This window comes from Convolutriloba macropyga, unplaced genomic scaffold (genome assembly GCF_964194025.1).
Source record: "Convolutriloba macropyga unplaced genomic scaffold, txConMacr16.3 SCAFFOLD_1207, whole genome shotgun sequence".
Classification (NCBI taxonomy): Eukaryota; Metazoa; Xenacoelomorpha; order Acoela; family Convolutidae; genus Convolutriloba; species Convolutriloba macropyga.
In genome coordinates, this window is record NW_027451061.1 from 19583 (window position 1) to 41082 (window position 21500).

Consider the following 21500-nt stretch of genomic DNA (forward strand, 5'->3'; position numbering starts at 1 on the left):
ACTTAGCAAAAAATTCTATCTGAGTGATTTTCGAATTTTTTTAAGGAATTTCTCCAAGTGGATCTCGCAAAAACATGGCTGTAAGCCACATGAGCAGAGCTTTACAGGGTCCGAGGAAATAATCCGAAATTACAATATCCAATGGACCAGATTGACCAATGTTAGCTAACGGTAGAAGAAACTATTGATAGACAGTGAAACAGTGCCTGGGCATTTTGCCCAGGATTTAATGTTCCCCATCAGCTACAAGAATTTCCTTTGAACACTGCGGAAATTTTTAGTGAGCTAAGACACGCAATTGACCTAGTAGCAGAACTGACGTCGCGCACACAAATTCATCCGCAAAGCCGTAGAAGTCACTGAAGTCTTTGCAAAAGTCAGTTCCGAGAAATCAGGATGTTAGAATCATCGATGGAGACGACGAATTAAAAAAAACCACGATGTCCCCAATAATAGCCGCTGTCGCTTCGCGACTATTAACAAGAAAACAGTTCAAGTTCAAGCGAGCATCTTAAATTGGGCTTTATCCCATCTATTTTGATTTAATTTTTCGATGCTGAATCTGTTCACTAGATTGCTCTGCTAGAGCAACTGCTTTTTGCGAGCACTTTGAGCAGAAAGAGAGAAGACTGACACTAGCCTATAGTCAAAAAGATTTCACGCAAAAAGTCGAAAAAGCAGCAAAATGAGGTAAAGCAAAACAAATTTTTATTGGACGAAAAGGAGGAGTGCAATAATATCCTACTGAGAGGCTGAGGGAAAATATTAAAAGATTATGAAATTAGTCAATTTAATAAAGCTGCTCTCCAGCCAAAACACTCACTCAATTATTCTTAGCAAATCCGGCAGACAGACTGCCCGAATAGCTACAAAAAGACTTGCGTGAAGTATAAGAGAAACTGATACAGAGTGAAAGACATCGACACAGTTCAAAAATTATGTAAAAACATTCAGCAACAAATTGATAAGCCTTGTTAAAATTCACTCAGCAGAAGCCTTCATATTGCGGACCTTTCTTACACATATGAGTGAGGTAATTCACGTATGCTCAAAATCTAATCCCACAAACAGACCTTTAATCCCACCTGACCTGAGAGAGAGAGAGAGAGAGAGAGAGAGAGAGAGAGAGAGAGAGAGATGAAGTCACGCACGCAAACGCCGTTAGTGAAAGTAAGAAGTCAAGAAATTTTGACTTCAATCGCTGCGTGAACAAATGTAAAACGAAAAAAAGAGCTTCAGACGACGAAACAAAAAAAAACACGAACACCGCAGTATAACACCGCTCAACTTATAGCTTTGCAGCTCTAATAAAACGGCTAGGGTTGTTAGGCTTCACTTGAGTTAACAGAGCGGGTATATATCCGGAAAATAGCCGCCGCTGAAACCACTGACAGATGGGATTGAAACAGCTAGAGAAAACAATAGAAAAATTGACGGCAACCATTTTTTCTTCTTTGTGTCACTTAATTTGCAGTTTCTTCATATGCAATAAACATGGTGAATTCAACCTCAAAATTGAAGGACACTAAGCTTAATACTAATATCAGTTAGCAGTGCCTGAGTGTTATTGGTTTCACCCTTTTTTATTTTGCTTCTTACCCCTTGAACAAACTCGAGTTAATCTGTTGAATAAATTCAATTAACAAAGCAGTTAGTGAGGTAATTCATGAGTCAAACGTGACATTAAGGTGACATATGTAAGGCAAAAATGTTTTCTAAAAAAATTTAAAAGGAGAGCGCCTGAATAGTAGCCCGAGAGGCCGACGGCGGCTCCTTAAACAAAAGTTGTAATAAAACAATGCAATGGGTTAATATCGCTTAAATAGCATAAAACCCCCAAAATATTTAAAAGGCTCCAAATTATCGTAAGCCTCCCTTTAATTACCAAACTCCAAAATGCCATCAAAACAACCCAAATAATTTAACCTACACGTTTCAAAAAACGTACGAACAAAATTAACCACTCTGTTTTTGCTCGCTCACTTATCAATAAAGAACAAAAAACCATGACGCCTCTTTGAGTCCTAAATCTATTTAAAAAATACTCTTCGAATGGTAAAAAATGAATTTATTTTTTTAAGATTCGAAGACGAGTATTTTTTTTACAAGAGAAGGCAAATAATAGCTCGCTATCGCAGCTATTAAATAAAAACTATCAACATACGCACGAATGTACGCGCGGGCACGCACAAACAAAAAACACACTGACCTCCCTGGCTGTTGGTCCAGCGAACGAAGATATTCATTGCTCCGACCTCCGTAATCTGAAAGCAGTGCCAGACATTCCTTTACTGAATCATTCACCTCATGAACTAACATTAGAGTTACCGAGTGGTTAGGCCCGTATAACCAAAGAACTTGTTGACAGTCTCGGGCCTCAGCTAGCTTCTGGACTCCGATTGTTTGCCCATAGTTCCTGCGAACACAATATCCACATTCCATCATAAAACACTCAGCTCAAAATTGGTTAAATTTAATTAGTATAGCCGGCAGACTGCCGGAATAGACGCAAAATCGGGATACATACAGAAATGAGTTGAAAAATTTGTTGACGCCGATTAAAAAATATATAAAGCCTTTAGTGAAAAACGAATCAAAAGAGCATACCGGGTAAAATACCGGAACAAACTCGAAGAGTCGTAATATATAATCTCTCATCCAGCAATACAGAGATCAGAAATATTCAGAAAGAAGCAACCAAAATAAATATCTTGGATCTTTATATCTTGTAAGAAATCAAATTCCTTTGAAAGTAAGAATTGATGTTTTCAAGTCAGTTGTACTCTCACATCTTTCTTTCAGTGGAGGATTCCTTCAAACTCTTACAGCGAAAAACATAAAACGCATAAATAGGCAAATTAACTGGGGTATAAAAGTTTATTTTCGACAAAAATTTGACCACTCAATTGATCTTCTCATTAAGGATCATATCCTGCCAGCCGAATTGTTTATCTCAAAAGTTAGCCTAATGAAGCAACAAACAGATATAAGACACTGGGAAACATCCGAAAATTTTAAGATGTTTACTAGTCGCCATAACGCTAGACAGAACAAGAGAACAAACCAAATTAATATAAAAGAAAACGAAGTGGAGTAGCAAATCTTTAATCTTGAAAAGCGTTCAGAAATGGAACAAATCGCCCTCTTCAATGAACTTTTAACAGTAAAACTTTCTTTAAAAAAGTTTAACCGAAAGTACCAGTTAATAGACAAATAGGAGCCTTCAAATCCTATTTTTACCTATGAGAACAAACAGCCACAATTTGAAGATTATTATATTATGAAACAATTCTGATTAATTTATTTAACATTTCAAAGCATGTAGATATCTAACTTCAGGGTTATATTCTGAGTAATTTACATGTTTCAAAAAATTATTAATTGTCTAATAAAACTATAGGCAATTCTTTTAAAATGCAGACACAGCTTTTAGTTGAAATCAGCTTTTTCACCAAGCCATATCGGAACTTTTATCTACGAATTGTTATCCATAATGGGAGGATGGTATATTAGATGAGAGCTCGATTAGGCAAAAACAATTTTTGTTGCCATTAGTCAAAATATTTTAACACTTAAAATCTTTATTTCTAAATTCTCTGGACGCTATAAAATACTCAAATGTTCCTGACAAAAATCTTTATATGATAATAGCTTAGAAAAACACAGTCACAGTTATTTAAATTATTGAGCATCTGTAGCGTTTCAGTTTAGACCCATCTAGCAATTAGGGCAAAACTTATCGAAATTTTCTGCGCCCCATAGCATTGAGCTACTTTGAATAAAGAAATGAAAACGTTTCTGTTATGACTTCCACGCTTTTCCCTTACTGTCTGCAAAGTTCTTTGCGTTCTTGAGGAACGTTTAAATGAGGCAATAGTACCAAAAAATAGTACTGTTTACATGTTATCTATTAACTCATTTTCAGGTAAAGCCAATTGTTATGTTTCACCATGTGCTTGCCTTGTTTCACCAATAAGGCAACAAATCTTAATTTTACAGCAAAGTTCTCGAAGAGTTAATCCTATAATACCACCACACTTAGAATAATACCACCACACCTAAAAATGACTGTGTTTTTTTTACTTTTTTAGGGTAATAAGGGATTTAAAAATTATTCAAGTTAGCAAAATGGACAATCCATGAGATTAATTGAAGCATTTAAAAAACGACCCCGGAGCAGGTCGAACGCTTGACCTTCAGAATGTCGATTTGACATCTTACGCGCCTTTGTTGTTGATCGCATACAATCGGTTTCATTTTAGCAACAAACTTTATTTCGGAATGAGAGCAATTGAGATCACGCAAAAATTAAGAACTCATGGGTGAAAAAGTCACTTGAAAGAGAAAAATGCTCTGTAACAAAAGCGCAAAAACTGTCAAGCAAAAATTTTGCATAAAAAAGACACAGGTTTACAATAAATTCTTCAAATTTCGTTCGAGAGCAATTAATAAGTTAAGTTGCTGCTTTTAGAGAACTTTGTTCGAGCGCAGCTGTGGAACTCAAAGTCTCATATCTGTCAAAGGACTTGAGAAAAAAAAATTGGTCAGAAAAATGCCTCATGAAGGCCAACAGGACAAATTAAACTACATGGGATCAGAAATTAATCAGAAATATAATCAGAAATTACTTGGGTTTAACTTAAAGCAACTTAAGCGCCGGCTAAACTGACCCTCCCAACTTGTAGTTGCCCGTGCCACCTGCCCATGCCCGGATATATGAGGGATCTGCCAATAGTCTGACTGAAGTATAGCTGCTCTTGAAATAGGGGCCCACGGGGCTCAGGATCACATAGAGAAGAGCCTTCCGGGGAGCACCAACGCCAAGAGTGGGCTGAAACATCAACACTGCTGTAGCCACTCCAAACTTAAAGAGCTGAACTGGATTAGAACCAACAAGTTGTAGAACTCTAATTAAACTGCATAACGGAAAGAATGTGCGTCAGAACGTGAGTTAAGTTGAAAAGATGAAACAATTTAAGCGTCAATATCGTAGAAACGTCGGCAAAGGTACCTGAACAGAGATTATCCTGAAAGACATACAGAGCTGGTCCAATAAATTATTGTTCATCCATTCAAACGTCTTAGCGCAATTCTATAATAGTTCACAAAAAATGACAAATAATATTCAAATGGATTCAAGGACTGATCCGCACGGATGAATAAAACAAAGGGGGAGCTATAACCACTTATTTGGCCAAAAATTCTCTACACAAAAGAGAAAAGAATTTTTTCTTAGTTATTTTTTCATTGCCTCGTCGGATATACGTGCCATTTACATTAAGGCGAAATCTTACTGCAACAGAAACCCGGTTTACATATTAGAGAGCTGCGATGAGGAACGCGAAAAAAGTATGTTGAAGCATACCAGAAGCATATCTTTTTCACTCCCCTTGTGCTTAACGTTTATGGCATGATGCTCCCAGAAAGCACTATTTTCCTGAAGACTAGCTGACAGGTTGTCATCGAAATAGGGAAAAACCTTTTGCCACGACTCTCGTTTGCGACCCTGAGAATATCAATCTTTTGCATCAAAGGTACGAGATGCAAATGGCAACCTTTTCAGTTTCAAGATGGTAATTTCAGTACTTGAATTTGAATATATAAAGTTAATTTCACTATGAGCTTATTAATTATGAGCTACTAAACAATGAGCAAGTTAATTTCACTATGAGCTACTTCTCGCTTTTGCGAAGCTTCATACTCTGCCTCCGTGTCGCACGTTCCATGCACCGCCGCCCTGCAGTAGAAGCGTCAATAGGAACGATTTTAGAGGAAGGGAGGCTGTTGTCCTAAATGATTCTATATTTTTCTAATCCTCATTCAAAATCACTAAACACTATAATTTGCTTGCTATTTACCATATCTATCTTTATTATAATTCTGATGCTTTAGTTTCTTCATCTTTTGCATTAGATACTTCAATTTTTGAGTACTGTCGGGATTTATAATATAAAGAGTTGACTTGCTGCCCCCGAGTTGACCGACTACCCTTTTAGGGGAGGGGCTTTTTTATTTGACCTTTCCCCTAATTTTCCCCAAAAATTTTCCCCTAATGAGAAGGGGCAACCAGCAAAACAATATTTAATGCATCCACCAGAAAGTGGAGACCTATTTGAAAGTTCTTTAAATTGTGCGGATAGTCTTGCAGAATGCTAGCCGAAATATTAGCTTGAATCATATGACACCTAATGAGAGGAATTTTATTGACAATTGGTTAATTTTTTACTCATCCAATGAGAGGAATCTGAAAAAAATGACGGAAAATACGAAGAGAGCAAGTAAAATTTTTCATGAAAAAGGGACGCTGTTAAACAATTAACGGACTGAAATTAAATAACCCAATAACGTCGGGCAAAATGCTCTCAAACGACCGGCGATCGGTTGGTTTCTTCAGCAGCTAGCCAGGGTTCAGTGACCTCTGGTCGCTACCTCTGTTTCCCGTTTCTGAAGTCAAATGGGTCAGACGAAAAATCGGCCGAGCGAAAAATTGCATAAAAGAGAACAGGATTCATATATTTGCTACAAATTGCTTTTGAGAGCAATTATCAATGATCTCCTAAAAAGTGCCTGTTAGTTGAGAAAAATTCTCTCCACAAGAGAGAAAAACATTTTTCTTAGTTATTTTTTCATTGCCTCGTTTGATATACGTGCCATTGACATTGAGGCAAAATCTTACTGCAACAGAAACCCGGTTAACATATTAGAGAGCTGCGATGAGGAACGCGAAAAAAGTATTTTGAAGCATGCCAGAAGCATATCTTTTTTACTCCCCTTGTGTTTAACGTTTATGGCATGATGCTCCCAGAAAGCACTATTTTCCTGAAGACTAGCTGACAGGTTGTCATCGAAATAGGGAAAAACCTTTTGCCACGACTCTCGTTTGCGACCCTGAGAATATCAATCTTTTGCATCAAAGGTACGAGATGCAAATGGCAACCTTTTCAGTTTCAAGATGGTAATTTCAGTACTTGAATTTGAATATATAAAGTTAATTTCACTATGAGCTTATTAATTATGAGCTACTAAACAATGAGCAAGTTAATTTCACTATGAGCTACTTCTCGCTTTTGCGAAGCTTTATACTCTGCCTCCGTGTCGCACGTTCCATGCGCCGCCGCCCTGCAGTAGAAGCGTCAATAGGAACGATTTTAGAGGAAGGGAGGCTGTTGTCCTAAATGATTCTATATTTTTCTAATCCTCATTCAAAATCACTAAACACTATAATTTGATTGCTATTTACCATATCTATCTTTATTATAATTCTGATGCTTTAGTTTCTTCATCTTTTGCATTAGATACTTCAATTTTTGAGTACTGTCGGGATTTATAATATAAAGAGTTGACTTGCTGCCCCCGAGTTGACCGACTACCCTTTTAGGGGAGGGGCTTTTTTATTTGACCTTCCCCCTAATTTTCCCCAAAAATTTTCCCCTAATGAGAAGGGGCAACCAGCAAAACAATATTTATAATGCATCCACCAGAAAGTGGAGACCTATTTGAAAGTTCTTTAAATTGTGCGGATAGTCTTGCAGAATGCTAGCCGAAATATTAGCTTGAATCATATGACACCTAATGAGAGGAATTTTATTGACAATTGGTTAATTTTTTACTCATCCAATGAGAGGAATCTGAAAAAAATGACGGAAAATACGAAGAGAGCAAGTAAAATTTTTCATGAAAAAGGGACGCTGTTAAACAATTAACGGACTGAAATTAAATAACCCAATAACGTCGGGCGAATTGCTCTCAAACGACGGGCGAGCGGTTGGTTTCTTCAGCAGCTAGCCAGGGTTCAGTGACCTCTGGTCGCTACCTCTGTTTCCCGTTTCTGAAGTCAAATGGGTCAGACAAAAAATCGGCCAAGCGAAAAATTGCATAAAAGAGAACAGGATTCATATATTTGCTACAAATTGCTTTTGAGAGCAATTATCAATGATCTCCTAAAAAGTGCCTGTTAAGTCATTTATGATAAAAAAAACATTTCTACTATATCTCATTGTTAATGAGGATCAGAGATGATGACATTACGCCATATAACAGCAGCTGAAGTGCGGCATCAACAAAAAAAGAAAGAGATAAAACATGAGCGAGAAAGAGAAGGAAAGGAACCCTAACCGACAGAGAGAAAGAGAGACAGGAATATTTTCCATAATGGGATTCTCCAAAAATTATTCAGCAGCTTATTATCAAAACTTGGAGGAGGTCCCCGGGCCTCTGGTGCCGGAAAAAATTCAAAAACATGAAAAAACTGCAAATACTTTAAAAAACTGCTTAAATTCCTGATATTAAAAAATCTTGAAGAATATTCCATTACATCTATAAACTATGCAGTAACATATTATCAAAACCTAGGAAAAGAAACCTAATGAAAAACAAATATTTTCAAAAATTTAAAATTGCAATTTTCTCTTAAAAAACTGCAAAAACTTGTGATATTAAAAAGTTGAAAAGTAATCCATGACCAACAAAAATTTCCCCGTAACATATTATCAAACCTTACCGGAGGTTTTCTGACCCTTGAGGCTCAAAAAACATGATTAATGACTAAATGTCAAACAGTTGAAAAAAAGTTGCAAAAAAATGCTAAAATTCGTGAAGTTAAATTATACAGTGACCTATTTGCAAACCCTAGAGGAGGTTCCTTGGCTCTTGAGGCTGAAAAAAACCTAAAACAACAAAAATTTTCAAAAACTTAAAATTGCAAGTTATATTTTACAAAAACTGCAAAAACTTGTGATATTAAAAAGTTGAAAAGTAATCCATTAATCCATGACCAACAAAAATTTCCCCGTAACATATTATCAAACCTTAACGGAGGTTTTCTGACCCTTGAGGCTCAAAAAACCTGATTAATGACTAAATGTCAAAAAGTTGAAAAAAAAATTGCAAAAATATGCTGAAATTCGTGAAGTTAAATTATACAGTGACCTATTTGCAAACCCTAGAGGAGGTTCCTTGGCTCTTGAGGCTGAAAAAACCTAAAAAACAACAAAAATTTTCAAAAAACTTAAAACGCAAGTTTTATAAAAAAATTGCTAAAATGTGTGACATTCAAAAGTTGAACAACAATTTCATGGCCAATAAAATTTTTCAGTTACTTATTATCAAAACCCTTAGGATGTTTTTTGACCCCTGGGTCTGGAAAGACCTGAATAAGGAAAAATAATGAAAATTGCACGTTTTGTCAAAAAATGCTATAATGCGTGATGTTAAAAAATTGAAACCATTCCATTACCACAAAAAACTATGCAGTAACCTATTATTGCAACCTAGAGGAGATTACTTGACACCTGGGGCTATAAAAAATCAAAACCTGTCCAAAATTTTCAAAAAGCTTAAAAATTGTGCAAAATAGTATAAATTTGCTTGTTTTTACCGAGCGGTTGTTCGTCAGTAGCTAGAAACGGGGGGGGGGGGGGGGGTGCACCGATCGCTGATGAGGGGGAGGGGGCAACAGTGGGGTGGGGGTAAAATATCGCGGGGGGGGGGGCAATAGTGGGGGAGGGGGTCAACAGTGGAGGGGTTTTCGACCTCTAAGAACCGCCCTTCACACAATAAGTCTCCAAAATAGGGTGGGGGTGCACCGGGGGCTGCTGGGGGGGGGGGGGGAGGGAGGTGTCGGTGGGGCAACACTGGGGCGGGGGCCACAGGGCGGGGGGTCAACAGTGGGGGTGTCTTCAACCTCTAAGAACTGCTCTTCACACCATAAGTATAAATCTGCAACACAGTTTGAGCTGAAACAGAGCTGAAAGGCTTTAAGAGCACTTAATGCCCGCTGGGCGCTACCTGCTTATTCCGTTTTTGAGGACGAAAAGTCAAAAGCGTCAGACAAAAAATCGGTCAAGCGAAAAATTGCATAAAAAAAGACCGACAGGACTAATGTAATTGCTACAAACTTCGTTTGAGAGCAATTAATCACGATAATGCTTAACCAAGGATGTTTGCATTTTTAAACTTATTTCTCATTAATTCAGTTTCTATTTTTTTCAGTTCTCATTCCCCTGCACTTAGATCTAATGAAGTTGGTCCGTTTTCATGCTACATCAACTGAATATTTTGATATGAACTATTTTCATATGCAATACACTATAATCCCCACTGGAGTGGAACTCAAGTCCCACTCTTTTACCAGCTGTTTTAAGTGTCAAGGAGGTGCTTCTTTTACTCGGCTACTGTGTGACTAGTTGTGATTATGTACCTGCGTAGAGATGTAAGTGGGTCGTATGTAGAGGGAGGCTCTTCTAGAGTGAGGAACCCAATCCTCGTCCACACTCACAAGGTGGCTTAAACTCGTCAGGAAATGGCTCACATCCACCGGCTAAAACCAAATCAAAACAGTTGCCACCACAAAAAACAAACTTGCCTGAAAATAGCCGTGATTGATTCCCATAACCACCTCGAATAGAAAGAACCGAATAAAAATTTATTTAAAAGTGCGAGCTATTTTGATTGAATTTTGTAGTTAGACATACTGAGGTTTCTTAATGAGAGGATAAAGGGATTGGCATCTATACCAATAAACATTAGACCTGGTAAAAAAGACTAATTAAAATAAACTTTATCGTTCATTTCGTTCATTTTTTCATTCTCAGAACAAGAGAAGAGGGGAAACTAGCCAAGAGATGTCAGAAAGATTACATGTAATGTCAAAAAACGCGGTGAAGCGAAACAACTCATGCCTAGAGACGTAAAAAGATATACGTAGCAGAACAAGTATCTATCTATGACACATAATCTATTACACAAAATAAAAAGGGTAAAATTCAGAAATTTGGCAAAAATCAGATCAATTTTGACAATTAGTGGCGCTAAAGTGAGAAAAAAACACAAAACTAAAATATTTTACTTAAAGTTGCAAAATATCCTTTAACAGTTCCTTTAGGTGAAAAAGAGACAAAAAGAACACGTTAAGTCAAGATTAAAAAATTCACCAAAAAAAGCCTTCAAAAAGAAATGGTATCTAAGGCAAAAAAAAACCCATAGCAACATGTTGAATCCGATAAATTGATGACAATCACTTTGCACTAGAAGGCCAATGAAAATTGCTATTTTCAAAACTAGACAAGAACAAAAGCAACTAAACCGGGCAAGATTTGAAAATCCAAAATTTTTTGTAACAAAGTCATAAAAACCACTGCTATAATCTCAAATCATTAATTAGTCTCAGCAATGCCTCATTAGCAACCGATGACATTTGACATTAATGGGACTAAATTATAAGACAACAAACAAAAGGGGCAAAACCAAAAAACCATTTTTTTAAAAAAAAACAATTTGTCAAAGTTATGGAAATCGTTAGAAAAAAATTAAAGAAATGACTCGACTAATTAAAGCCCCATTAGTAACCAAGTTCACCTCTCATTAACGAGATGGCTAAGAGAACCAAAAATAATTGCGAATACTTGCAAAACTCAAAGATTCGCAAAGTGAATATTTTCAAAACGAATATTGTCGAAGCCATAAAAAAATCTTAATCATGAACGCAAATTATTAATTAGATTCATTTAATGTCATAAGCAAACAAAAAATTGGTCGTTAATGACCGTACGCGAAAAAACAACAAGAATGAGCAAAACTCGAAAATTCGCTCACTTATATTTTTAAAACAATTATTGTCAATTCAGAGAAATCATTAGCTATGAATTGCAACAAATAATTCTGTTTAAATTTGCCTAGTTAGCAGCCGATGGCACCTTTCATTACTGAGAACAAGTGACAACACCACTGAAATAACAAATGTGGGCAACAGGTAAAAATTTATCATTTAATGGCAACATAGAGCGTCAAAGTCATCGAAAGCATTAGCAGTACATTGATGAATTAAGAGAACTGCAAATAGCTACAATAAGAACACATGTGTAACATTTTAAGAGCACTTAGAAAAACCTCAAAGACCAAAAATTTGTTCAAACGCCAATTTCTCGCTCAAATTTAAGGGTAACAGACCTTCTCCCTTTTTCACCCCTTATTCTTTCAGCGTAATTAAAACCAGTACTCCAATTTGACTTCTCACTGACATCCAGAAATCAAAACAAGGGAACAGATCTTTAAAAAAGACAGCGCACCATTACAATCCATATTGTTCGGATTGAAACAAGGAACGCTCTATTACTTGAAATTATGAGGGCTGTCATGAAAGAGCGCTATAATAGCCGGCTGATAAGATGAGGAAGGCGGCTATCAAACATTAATTAACATAACTGACGTCGGGCGAATTGCTCCATTGACGGTTGGCTCCATTAACAGGTAACTACGGTTTAGGGAGGCTAGCTTTAGCTTTAACTGTTCATTCAGTTTATCTGTTCATTCAGTTTTTGAGGATAAAAAGTCAAATAACTAGTCGAAAAAATGATTAAACGAAAAGTGGCCAGTACGAAAGCTCGCATTGAAAAGACCAGTAGTTCTACTATAACTGCTCTAAACTTCGTTTGAAAGCAGTCAAACGGTGAAGCGCAACAGAAGATTTATAGTCAGTAGATACCCAAACATAGCTGGCAGATTGCCAGAAAATAGCCGCAATAGCTTCGTAGATCTGCAGTCTCAAAAAAAAAGTAAAAAAGGCAGACTAAAAAATTAGTCTTTTCATTGAAGGCTGATATGTTATATTTTGATTTAAAACCTGTATAAGTTTTTGGTGCCTCTATTAGCTGCTCCCAAATAACCTTCATTTAGAGTGAAACACACCCATTTGACCTTATCTATTTGAAATAAAGTAAATAAAAGTCAATTTCAGAGTGAGGAAGTCATTTTTGAGAGTGGGGTAAGTCAAGAGTGACCAAAATTTAATCACGCGAATGAACAACAAAAAATCGCTCCACTAAGAGCAAAAAATGACGTCACACGTGCACTTCAGTTGAAATTGCATGAACGAATGAACAAAACGCAGATTTGAAGTGGCTGTGACGTCATATGGTCGTAACAAAAATCGCGAAATAAAAAAAACATAGCAGGACAAGTCCTGATGTACAATTCAAGGAATTTTCATTGGCTAACGGAAAACCAGACCTAGAACGGACTATGAATGGACTGGTAAAACCATTAAGAAAAAAATCCAATCCAAAAAATCGAAAAAAAAAACAGTACAAATGAAAGCGAAATTGCCGCATGTGAACAAAAACCACTAGCGATAAGGCTAATTTTTCTTCAAACACCGTTTTCTCACTCTACTTTAAAATTAGAGCGAAAAAATTTCACGCCACAAAGCCACTCGCTTTTTTTCGCTCCATTTCCTGTTTCGGCGTCACCAAAATCAATACACCAATTTGACTTCAAAAATCATGAAAATGTGTGAACAGATCTTAACAAAAAAGACAGCGCCCCAATACAATTCAAATTCTTTGAATTGTAAAAAACCAAGAGAAGGCCAATAATAGCCCCGCTATTGCTGTGCGGCTATTAACCAGGGGGTGTATGATGAAAATGACATTACTCACCGGGAGCGCAATTCTCTCAGCAGAAGAATTCAATCTGGCAATGTTCTTTTGAGGTCTGAACAGATTGACTTTTCCAGTGCGCACAGATCGATATGCTTTCATGCCCTCGAACAGCTGAAACCAAGTGTATTTTCACTTAATACATCATTTCAGGCACAGGGTTCCACATCATTGGTGGAATAAACTTGCCGTGGCGTGAAAGACGCCATCGAATGCTAAATCTACAGAACACAAAACATAACCGACTAAACGTCGGAAGAATTGCTCTTGAACGACTAGTGGGAGCTCTAATCAATTGCAGCCTGCTTCAGTCGGGGGGGGGAGGGGGGGGGGAGCCTAAATGGGACTAAGAAGTTCTATAGTGGGCTTCAAATAACCACATTAGAGGTCAACATATACCACTATTAAGATTTAAAGTAAAAAATGACACCAGTTTCGGCGCACTTTTCATTTGACTTTTAGTATTAAATTGCCGCCAATTGAGTTCAGCTGCTTGAAATTGTGATTGAGAGGGAATTTTAGATCACGCGAAATGCATAAAGTCAAGGGCGCAAAAGTCACTCGAAAAGTCAAAATTGTCAAGCGAAAATTTTGCATAAAAAAAGACACACACGTTTACAATAATTGCTATGAACTACGTTCAAGAGCAATCGATTCCGCAAAAAAAACTACCTGATACTCAGTCTGCTAGAAAAAATGGGCCAAAAAAATTATACGAGGTTTTAATCAAATTTTCATAATTCAGTACCTAAAATTGAAATTTCAAGTCAATGGGAATAGCACATTCTGCAGAGTGGAAAAAAGGAGGCAACGTCTGTTTCTTGCTTCAGCCTAACAATAAAAATACTCAACTCTAAGCACCAAAAGTATATTTATTTTTGTAACTGTGTCAAAAAATACCCCAACAACATAATATTCTTCCTCAAGTAATTCAGTTTTTCTTTTCATTTCTTTCTCCATCATTATGATTTAACCAAAATATTATTATAAAATTATAACCGAATCATAAACTCAGCAGTGCATAAGAATCAAAAATGTTTTGAGATTTCTTCTGAATTGAACTTCAGACCTGATTAATTTCAACAAAACGAGCATTGGGCACTGCAATGAATGTTCGCGTAACCATTCAGTTGCGATTAAGAAGTTCGAGCTTACAACACCGAATTCTCAGAACGCGGTGAAAGATCAACGTTGAAATTGTGAAAAAAAACTTTTCCCCACAAGAAGCCAGTAAAGTTTTCTCAGAGTTGGTGTTCGATGTCATTGGTGACAAGACGTATATTAACCGTGCAACAAAAATAATACATCGCAGCTTCTCAAACAAACTAGTTTGAACGCCAGAACACAGCGAACTACAGTACTCGTATCCCGAACGCGTTACGAAGCATTTTAAGAGCTTGCACAGGCCGAATTGATTCTGCCGCACAAACTATGATCAAAATGAAAAAAACCAAGTAATTCAAAATTATCAGCAAACTTCATTTTGAAGTAGATCTATGCTACAAGTTGCATTTTCACCTCGTTTGCTGACAATCATGAACTGTCTTTTCTGTGTTCAGTTTCAATTTTGCTCCAGCAAATATCAGTTCAATATTGCCTAATAAAAATTGTATTTACTTTGCGAAATGAAGAAAGGTATGATCAGCAAACAAGTCCAGGTAATTAAGTCTAGGTCTATAAGTTTATCATCTAAAGGCACGAGATGATCTTAAAACTAATCCCTGCAGAACTCGCGTCGAAATTTTTCCCACGCGACAAGATTCCAACAACGACAACTTTCTGAGTGCGATCACTCAAATAATCTGTAAGGACAGTTAAACAAATAAGAGAGGGGGTGGGAGCGAAACATCATGATCGATAAAAACAAACGCTGACAAAAGATGACAGATCAAGTCCAATCTAGATAACTGACATTGCCTAAGAAGATAAAAGATCATTTGAGACTCAGAACAGAGCTGTTCAAGTATAAATCCGGAACTCACTCAATATTTGGTGTCTTATCAAGCCCTCTAATAAATACTCAATAAAAATACTCAATATGAGATAGTGTCAGTCGCTGATAAACAGCCTTTTCAAATAATTAAAAAAAAACATAAACCGACTAATGTCGGAAGAATTGCTCTTGAACGACAGGCGAGGTATTTCATTCGGGGGCGGTAGCCTAGATCACTTTTCTTTATGGGTGCAAAAAGTTGCCCGCGCCGGAATTCGAACCATGGACCTCCCAATCCCTCACCTGAAGCACTGCCCACTCGGTTATCCGGCCCTTCTTTTTGCTATGCTGCAATCGTTTTTATTTCAGCAACAAACTTTTACTCCAGAGTGAGAACAATAGAGATCACTCAATGAAGACCGAAAGCGTGAAAAAGTCACTGGAGAAGTCAAAGAATGTTCTGGAAGAAAAGCGTAAAAACAGTCAAGCAAAAAATTTGCATAAAAAAGATCGACACGTTTACAAAAATTGCTATGAACTTCGTTCGTTGGCAATGATTTTTATTCCCTTTTTCAGTGACACTTAACCAATTAAACATAAACCGACTAATGTCGGAAGAATTTCTCTCAAACGACAGGCGGGTTTGACCCGCCGGGATTCGAACCACTGACCTCCCGATCCATAAACAGATGCACAAACCACTCGGCTATCAGTCTCTTGTTTTTGTTGCGCTGTATCCGACTTTATATTAGCAACAAGCTTTACTTCGGAGTGAGCGCAATAGAGATCACTCCAAAATGAAGAACGAAAGCGTGAACAAGTCACTTGAGAAGTCAAAGAATGTTCTAGAAGAAAAGCGCAAACTGGTCAAGCGAAAAATTTGCATAAACAAAAAGACCAACACGTTTACAATAATTGCTATGAACTTCGTTCAAGAGCAATTAATAAAATCTAAGATAACACCTCTTCATGTCACCAAAAACCAAGAGGGCCAATAATAGCTACCCCTAGCCATGGCTATAATAGCCATTAATAATAAGGTAAAACAAAAAAAAAACAAATAAGCGTATTCACCTATTAGATTGATATCTGTTATTGCATTAGATTTGTGCATTGGGCTTGGTATATCAAAGTAGATTAAATAAAAGTAGAGTTGAAAATTACGGTGGGCAAAAATTATATTACCCCAGGTGCTTTGCGATTACGCGAAGTTTCACTGGCGTATAATTTTAGAAACCTGAAATTCAGGCGAATAGAGCCGCAACTGAAAGTAAACGCAATAATAGGTATGAAATATGCAAACATAGATATGTGACGCATATTTAATAATGAACATTGTGGAGACCTGTTTCTAAGAAGTTTTGATGGCGATCATCATACTGGCAAAGAGGTTAAGTTACCTCCTGTTCTCTTCGTTGAACAACAATATAAGGCGTAATGCTCTGTGTCCTGCAGAGAACAAAACAATACTACTGATTGAGTCTATTGTCTATACGTAATTGATGGCGCTAGTGAAAATGGCAGACGTACCAAAATATAGAAATTTTATTGCTGGCCAATCACAATCGAGAAAATGGGAATAATGTTTTCTGATTGGCTGATTGCTCAACAAATTCTCCATGTTTTAAAATAGGATATGCGCGTTAACGTAAAATAGCTCAGAAATTGCGATAAGCCGAAATTTTTTGGGGGAAATTGGTCTCAAGTTCGGTTGTGATAGATTCATATCAAGTCCCACGGGCCGCTGAGGCATGGCCATGGCCCGCGAGGAATGGCCAGATGCGGTAAAAATTATAATCTAGCATTAGGCTATGTCCAATTTAGGATAATTGAACGCATAAAGGTACAGTGTTTTAAATTTCTCAACCAATCACATTCGTTGAAATTTCTACATTTTGGTACGTCTATTTGTTACGACGTCACCGTAATTGATGTCTAGTGCAAATAACTTCCTTTCCTAACTTAACTCATCACTATAATACATTCTGTAGACATTTTCATATTCACCTGTAATGAGTAATGCAGAGAACTGACAGCTGGATGAAGTGATAGATTCTGGAATGGGCCAATTACTGGCTCTTTGAACCCTGTTTCTGCGTCCCATTCAATGTTTAGCATGTGGTCCGTAAACACCGAACCAAAAGGTAGATCTTCGTGTGAATCTGGCTTTGCCTTTGGGTTCAAGTTCAGATCGAATCTGATTTTTGTTGCACATAGGGAGGACATAGTCCGGGGTTGCAGTACGGCACCATCAGTACCCGCCTACATAAAAAAAAGATGCTTCCATTTTTTTCGAAGGAAACATGGGAATTAACACGGAAAACCGTTAGGTTAAATACTTACATGTTCCAAAATATCGAATGGCCAATCATCAGGTATTATTAAATACATTTATTTATATTATATTACATTATTATTTTATTATTACTACTATTATTATTCTTTTTATTATATAATGATCAAACCAAGGCTGTTCGTATATGCTCTCATATATAAAAACAAGAAGGCTCACATGAGTTTGTGCATGACACAGAATTTTCCGACATTCGCGTTTGAAAGCACACAAGGAATCATATCACCTTATCTATGAAGATCTGGCAAAAGTGCTCACCTTGGTAAAAAATTTCTTATTTTACCAATGTTCTGCGAAAATGGCAATTGATTTACAATTTTGAGAAAAGGAGGGAACAGATAAATTATTCGATTTTCATAGGAATTAGAAATGCTTCAATAACCCTCCACAGCGGAAATTCTTTAATCGCATTTTTTAAGATTGTTATAAAAAAGGGTGTTCTTATGATACCAAGATAAACCAGTTAAGACGCAATTCTCTTTGCGCCCTTATAATTGGTTTTGATGTTGTTTCATTTATCTATTTGTAGGTTTCAAAAGAATTTGAAAACTTCAACCATTCAGAGCTAATTTTGATTGACTTCAGATTCTCAGTTAACTGTATCTGGTACTGTCTGCATTTCGAAGTTCATTGTGTTCACAAACACGAACAAAAATGGCTGTAGAAATTTTAAAAACAATAGAACATCAACAAGGAAACAGAAGCATGTTTTCTGCGCATTGGATTAAGCGAGGTGTTCTCAAAACTATTTGTAGCCAGGGCACTTTGTTTCACAAAAACTCAACTGTAAACTGAATCAAATCAATTTCGTAGAATTGTCCAAATTATTTTGACTGTAGCCTCAAAATACAAACAGACGAAACAATTGTTAAAATTATCACGTACATTTTAGATAGAACGAATGAAATTAGCATTTAGAAATCAGGTCAGATTGAAGTCACGCATAATAATGAAAAAGACAAGAGTAGATAAAACAAAGCAAAAAATTTCACGAAGACAGGACGGCTAAATCTTAAATAGAATTTAACGAATTAGCAAAATCAGACACCTGAGTATCTGCATGATATGTATAAAAGTTTTTTTCACTAAATCAAAAAAAAGAACTATATAGAAAAAATATGAGATAAAAAAGATTTCATATTTCAGCACTCTGAGGATGTCGACCTCAATTATCAAAAACAGTTTCTTAAGAAAGCACATATGCTTTTGAAATGAAACGAAAAAACAGATTATAAGGACATGAAAAGGGCGAGCATCAAAATTAATTACTTGGCTTTCTAACTCTACATTCGAACCTCCGAGATAGCAGTCAGATACCTTAACCACTAGGTTACAACCACGTTGTTACTCAACCACTAACAATCACTTTTATATTAGTAACAAACTTCATTTCGGAACGAGAGCAATTGAAATCACCCAAAATGAAGAAAAGAAGCTTGAAAAGGTCAATTGAAAATTCACAAAATGTTCTAGAACAAAATCGCAAAACTGGTCAAGCAAAAATTTTGCATAAAAAAGACAACACACGTTTACAATAATTGCTTCAAACTTCGTTCGAGAGAGCAACTAAAATGACAAGATTGAATTGCCCTTAGACCTTATTGCCTTTAATGTTGAGAATTTTTCGTTATTTTTGTAAGAACTGCGCTGAAATGCGCTAAATTTCCAATAATTTTAGCGCATAAACCTAGCATAATAATGAGCTGAAATACAAAATTTAGCGAATTCCTTACATAAATTTCAGAAAATTCTTCGACCCGGCTTAGAATGTGTTCAACAATTAGAATGTGTTGAACAAAGTTAACCACGTGTAAAAGGACCTAACTTCCTTTTTGTTTACTCCCCAAAAACTACATTTTGCATAATTTCATTTCGGACAAGAATCACAGGTGAATCATCACGTGAAAGTCAAAAAGTGTCTGCACAAAAAGTGATGGTATCAAAAAGTTGGGGTATCTAACATTTTTTGTTTCCCTTAGCTATGTTTAGCACAGAGCTATGTTTAGTGCAGAACAGTTTAGTACTCGGCGGTAATTTAATTAACTTAATCTGTTTATATAAAATTTGTTTTCAGTTACCATAGTGAACAAAATAAAACCGCATCTCGAATGATAATGGTTTGTATAACCAGATAAATAACAGCTCAAACAACACTTTCAAATCATCAACAAATAGACTTTTACACCAAGGTTTCCATAATTAATGGATTTACATATAACAGTAAAATTGTTTTGAAGTATTACTCAAAGATGCCCATTTTCCGGGTTATTGCCAAATTCATGGAAATTTGACAGCCTATGTTGCACAGCTGATTGAATATATTAAACATACATATATTTATTAACAAGCAATCCTCTTGCTAAAATCAACAAGGTAAAAAAATAGCAAAAAGCAAGATAGATTGGTTACAAGTTTGAGAGTAGCTCACCCAAAGACTTCTCAAGGACGAGACAACTCTTTTCATTGCACTTGGTGAGGCAAAGACATATAAAACCTGAAATAAAATCTAATTTCACACTCAAATGAACCAAAATTTAATAAAATAGAAGAAAAATATGAGCAAAGATTTAGTGGAGACAAACAGTTTGACTGATTAATGGGTGCGATTCTTTCGGTCGAGAAAACCAACAAATGAGAATCTGCTGAGCAAACTGTTATTGTAGTCACTCTAACAGATAGTTTCTTCAGTTAAGTAGGAAGGGCGCCTCCTTGCTTGTAGAAAGGTCACATAAAGTCTAAGCCCAAAATTCTTGAATTAGCGCCGCAAATTTTCCATCAGAGTACAGGGGGTCGTAAGGGGTCGACTACATAAGAATTATAGAACCTATTATGTTTTGCCCCCTCCTCCTCCTCCTCCCCCCCCCCAAGCTTAGTGTGCTTATACTTTTACGTGCTTTATTTTTTTCAGTGTTAAGTTAGATAGTTTCAGCGTTGTATTAGATACGACTCTCTTGGTGTCCTTAGCGCAAGCTGCCTGAGCAACATCGTAAATCAACTCTCATACCAAGCAAGAAGGACACTCTGATGATAGCTATCTGTGAACTAAACTTAAACCCATAAGCGGCAGCCAGGCTTAAACAGCTTTAATTTTGTCGACGAGAGGAAATCAAAAAAGGACATCACCCTGGGGAAAGATGTTATCAGTAATACAGTGAGTAAGCATAAGTGTAACCAAAATCGAGCCTGACCTTGAAGGAAGCATTTCCAATTATTAAACGAGTTTGAAGATAGAATTGCAGCTATTTAAAATGGCCGAACTATTAACTTACTATAAACTTATTAAATAGATATATGATATGCTCAATGTTTGCCTGTTTGTGATGGAGCGTACTTTAGGGATTTTAGAAACAGGCTCGCCAAGTTTTGCCATCAAGGCTGCTCTGTGCCTGTGCACTCAGGATTCTGTGCTCTCAGGGGGCTCGCGTGCTGTTGGTGGTCTTTGGGGCCTGTGATCCCCGGGTTAGCCTAATTGTTGTGAAAAACTCATTAGCCCATTCAGGACGGCGTTGCGAGAAACGGTGTCAAAGGCTTCAGTAATGTCTATTGTAAAAAAAATGGGTGCAATCGTATCCTCGCTCTCGCAGTTTTCTACAGTCGTTTCGAAATTAATAGTAGCCTGCTCCGTCATGCAGCTCCGCTTGAAGCCAAATGACGAGCGAGAGACGCTAACTCTAATTATCAGCCTTTTAAAAGGAGAGAGGCCGGTAGTTTTTTTTAGCTTGTTCGGATTCTTAACTTTGGGAATCGGCGTGAAGGGGTGCAACTTTCAGGATGTGAGGGA

At 36.8% G+C, this 21500-nt stretch overlaps 1 protein-coding gene across 1 annotated transcript in view; it reads right to left on the reverse strand.

Annotated features, from left to right (window-relative positions):
- LOC142356379 (branched-chain-amino-acid aminotransferase, mitochondrial-like) overlaps window positions 1-20234 on the reverse strand; it is a 37196-nt gene extending 16962 nt beyond the window's left edge. The window contains exons 1-7 of the mRNA XM_075408304.1: window positions 20148-20234; window positions 17374-17628; window positions 13434-13547; window positions 10199-10318; window positions 4671-4831; window positions 2329-2416; window positions 2210-2264 (exon numbers count right to left, since the gene is read on the reverse strand). Of these exons, the coding sequence (XP_075264419.1) occupies window positions 2210-2264; window positions 2329-2416; window positions 4671-4831; window positions 10199-10318; window positions 13434-13547; window positions 17374-17628; window positions 20148-20183 (829 nt within the window). The 5' untranslated portion in view covers window positions 20184-20234. The remainder of the gene's footprint in view (window positions 1-2209; window positions 2265-2328; window positions 2417-4670; window positions 4832-10198; window positions 10319-13433; window positions 13548-17373; window positions 17629-20147) is intronic.
- Window positions 20235-21500: the final 1266 nt, after the last annotated feature.